The sequence below is a fragment of the Elephantulus edwardii genome, unplaced genomic scaffold, assembly GCF_000299155.1.
Source record: "Elephantulus edwardii isolate Elephantulus edwardi_28Jun2011 unplaced genomic scaffold, EleEdw1.0 scaffold00106, whole genome shotgun sequence".
Lineage (NCBI taxonomy): Eukaryota > Metazoa > Chordata > Mammalia > Macroscelidea > Macroscelididae > Elephantulus > Elephantulus edwardii.
In genome coordinates, this window is record NW_006399856.1 from 3,843,208 (window position 1) to 3,846,645 (window position 3,438).

At 40.3% G+C, this 3,438-nt stretch overlaps 1 protein-coding gene across 1 annotated transcript in view; it reads left to right on the forward strand.

Annotated features, from left to right (window-relative positions):
- Nucleotides 1–800, forward strand: part of PECR (peroxisomal trans-2-enoyl-CoA reductase) — a 21,398-nt gene extending 20,598 nt beyond the window's left edge. The window contains exon 8 of the mRNA XM_006891953.1: nt 715–800. Coding sequence (XP_006892015.1) covers nt 715–800 — 86 coding nt within the window. The remainder of the gene's footprint in view (nt 1–714) is intronic.
- The last annotated feature ends 2,638 nt before the right edge of the window (nt 801–3,438 follow it).

Here is a 3,438-nt window from a genome sequence, read left to right on the forward strand (position 1 = left end):
CTTTGGGGTCTATTTCCAGTAGTGGAATTGCTGGGTCAAATGGTATCTCTATTTGCAACTTTTTAAGAAAGCGCCACACCGCCTTTCACAGTGATTGCACCATTTTACACTTCCACCATCAGTGAATAAGGGTTCCAGTTTCTCCACAACCTCGCTAGCATTTGTTGCTTGCTGTTCTGTTAAATTTTGCAATTCTGACTGGAGTGAGATGATATCTATAGTTGTTTTGATTCATTCTTCTTTTTAAGAGTGTAACTGCATCTATTTTTCAGTCATAGCCTTTATCTCCACAAAGACACACGGGCATACAAATATAGTATAATAAATAGCATCTTGATCCCAACATTATCAACAAACATCTATTAAATTTAAGATGACATCTATAAGTAGCCCTGGAGTTTCATAAAATAGCTGTAGTTGCTAATAGCCCAGTTCTTAACCTATTGCAACACCAGGGCTCCTCAAGTGTTCTAAATATCTTTTACCTAACTTAGCCATTCTGTGTAGTAACAGTGTTTGCATGTGTATGGTCACTGGTGGACGTGAACCTCGAAGAGTTCTTCTGTATGAGTGTTGGTGTATAAACACATAGGTGGCCACGTATGCAATCGTATGCTTGTGAGTCTGTTCCTGACTGAGTCACTTTGACAAGAAGGGATGTTACCAATTAGTTGATAACAACAAGTGACATAGATTTTCCCGCTTACTTGACAGATCATGACAACTGGCCTGAAGGAGCAGGGGACATGACCGGTCTAAAAAAGTTGAAGGAGAAAGTGAAACCTGTGTCTAACCTCTAAGCTGACAAGACAGGGAGTCCTATGTCGTCAAGTGCCTTATCATTGTGAGACTTCATGACTGTGGACCATTTCTATCAAAAATCACTCTCTGCTTTTTAAAAGTGTTATAGAAGATGTTGATGCAAAATCTATTCCTGAAACAAGTGCATTTAAAAAAAATAGGAACGGTAATTAAGATGGTCTGTGATTACACTTGTTTTTAAGAAAGAAATTTGAAAAATTAAATACTGATTACTAATTGTAATAATTTATTCATAAATAATAATAGTGTCATGAACCCCCATAATAGTTTATTTAATGGTAAGTGTAGAGAATAAACAAATTGCAGCATAATTATGATTAAAAGTATAATGTATACAATAGCTGAATTTCAGTGGAAAGTGGTTTGGATTAATAAAACTTTATGGGACTTACCAATATACATTATAGTTTGTTTTGTTCATAAAGACAAATTTACATAAACCTTCTTAATTCAAAATAAAAATGTATGTGTACTTTTTTTGGTTACATTGTTTGATCTATGTCTTTCTTTCCTATCCAAAGTATTTTCTCATGGTTTAAATTTTACATGAGTTTGTTAGAGTTGAAGATTTTCTTTTCACTGGATCCTATGGGCAACTGTTATTAAAAAAACCTCATTGCTGTCAAGTCAGAACCAACTCATACCTGATCTTGCGTTGGGTTTCTGAGGCTATAAATCACGCTGGAGGAGATTACCCATCTTCCTGAAACCCTGAGTCTCTGGTGGATTCAAACTGTCAAGGAGCATGGCCTTCAGGCTGGAGCACAGTTCTCTTACGACCCACGCCATCAGAGACCTACACCATCAGACCTCTTGATAGTCTAGTCCATTAGCAGGTCGCATATATCTATTTGTCTTGAGTAGATTTCTTTCCATTAAGTCATCTTGTTAGGATGAAGAGATTTTTTTAAAAAATCAATATGATCTCCTTTGAAGGAAGTGCCAACAGTGTCCCTTAAAGGCAAAGATGGTGAAACTTCATCTCACTTATTTGAGACATATTTTTAGGAGGAACCAGTCCCTGGAGAGAGACACCATGCTGGGAAATGTCAACGAAGGAAAGGAAGAGCCTCAATGAAATGGATTAGCACAGTGACAACCTCAATGAAATGGGTTGGCACAGTGACAGCCTCAACAGGTTTGAGCAGGACAGAGATTGTGAGGATGGTCCAGGACAGTGTAAGGTTCAGATCTATTCTGAATAGGGTCACTAAGAGTCATAATCGCTTTGATGTTTTTGTTATGTGCCATTGAGTGACTTGTGACTCACAGCAACCTTATGCACAGTAGCTCTGAACCCCACCCTATCCTGAGCCAGTCTCACTGTCTCGGACACACGTACCCCTACAACCTCAGTTACTGCGTCAATCTATCTCATCCAGGGTCTTCCTCTCCTGCATTGTCCCTCTACCCTTCCAAGGACTGGTCCCTCCTAGCAACAAGCCCAAAAGATGTGAGATGGAGCTTCAAAATCCTAGCCTCATAGGAGAAACGGATTCACCTCCTCCAGGACAGACCTGTTTGTTCCCTTCACATGCCACAATATGTTCAATACTCTTCTCCAGCACCACAATTCAAAGACATCGATTCTTCTTCTGTCGTCCTTAGTCATTGTCCAGCTCTCTGATGAACAGCAAGTAATTGTGGAGACCATGGCCCGAATCCGGTGCACCTTCGACTGCATTAACATCGTTGTTGTTCGGCATTCTGAAAAGACAAGCAGACTTTCCTAGTGCCATTAAGTCTTTTGATTTCCTGACTGCTGGTGCCAAGAGTGTTGCTTCTGGATCTGAGCAAAGTGAAATTGTTAACAATCTCAATCTGTTCTCCATTTATCCTGTTACTGCCAATTGGCCCAGTGGTGCTAATCTTTGTTTCTTGATATTGAGCTTAACTTAATATTGAAGATTGCAGTCCTTGACCTTCGGCAGCAAATACTTCAATTGCACCTAGCAATTCGTAGGCCCATTTAGTCTTTGACTAAAGACTTAGCTGAAAGTACTGCCACCTAGTGGCTAATTGTGAAACATCAGCCTCTCTGGGTAGGATTCAGTGGTTTGACAGCAAAGCTACAACGTTCGCTTTCTCTGTGTTTCTTCTGTACTCCTCGTTTGCAGAAGGTCTTAGCTCAGTAAAATAGCAGCTTTTTGAAGTAAAACTAATGCAAAGTCACACTTACTGTGCTTGAGTTGGTTCATAGTAACTCATAGCAAACCTGCCTTGAATATTGTAAGCTGTACATTTTAAGGGAAAGCTGAATAATGACTACAGATGATAGAGGAAGAATTGATACCACTGAACTGTTGGAAAAGAGAATTGAATACCCTATGGACTGCTAAAAGAACAAACAGATATGTCTTAGAGGAGGTGCAGCCTCTGGAGACTTTGCTCTTGGAGGCAAAGATGATAAAGCCACATCTCACATAGTTTGGGCGTGTTGTCGGGAAAGGCTACTCGTTAGAGAGGGACATCATGCTTGGAAACCGGGAGGGTCAGCGAAGGAGAGGAAGAGCCTCCATCAGGTGCATTGACACAGTGAAAGCTGCAAAGCCGGCTGTCAGGGATTGCAAAGATAACAGGACAGGCAAGTTTTCAGATCTGTCGTTCACAGGGTTG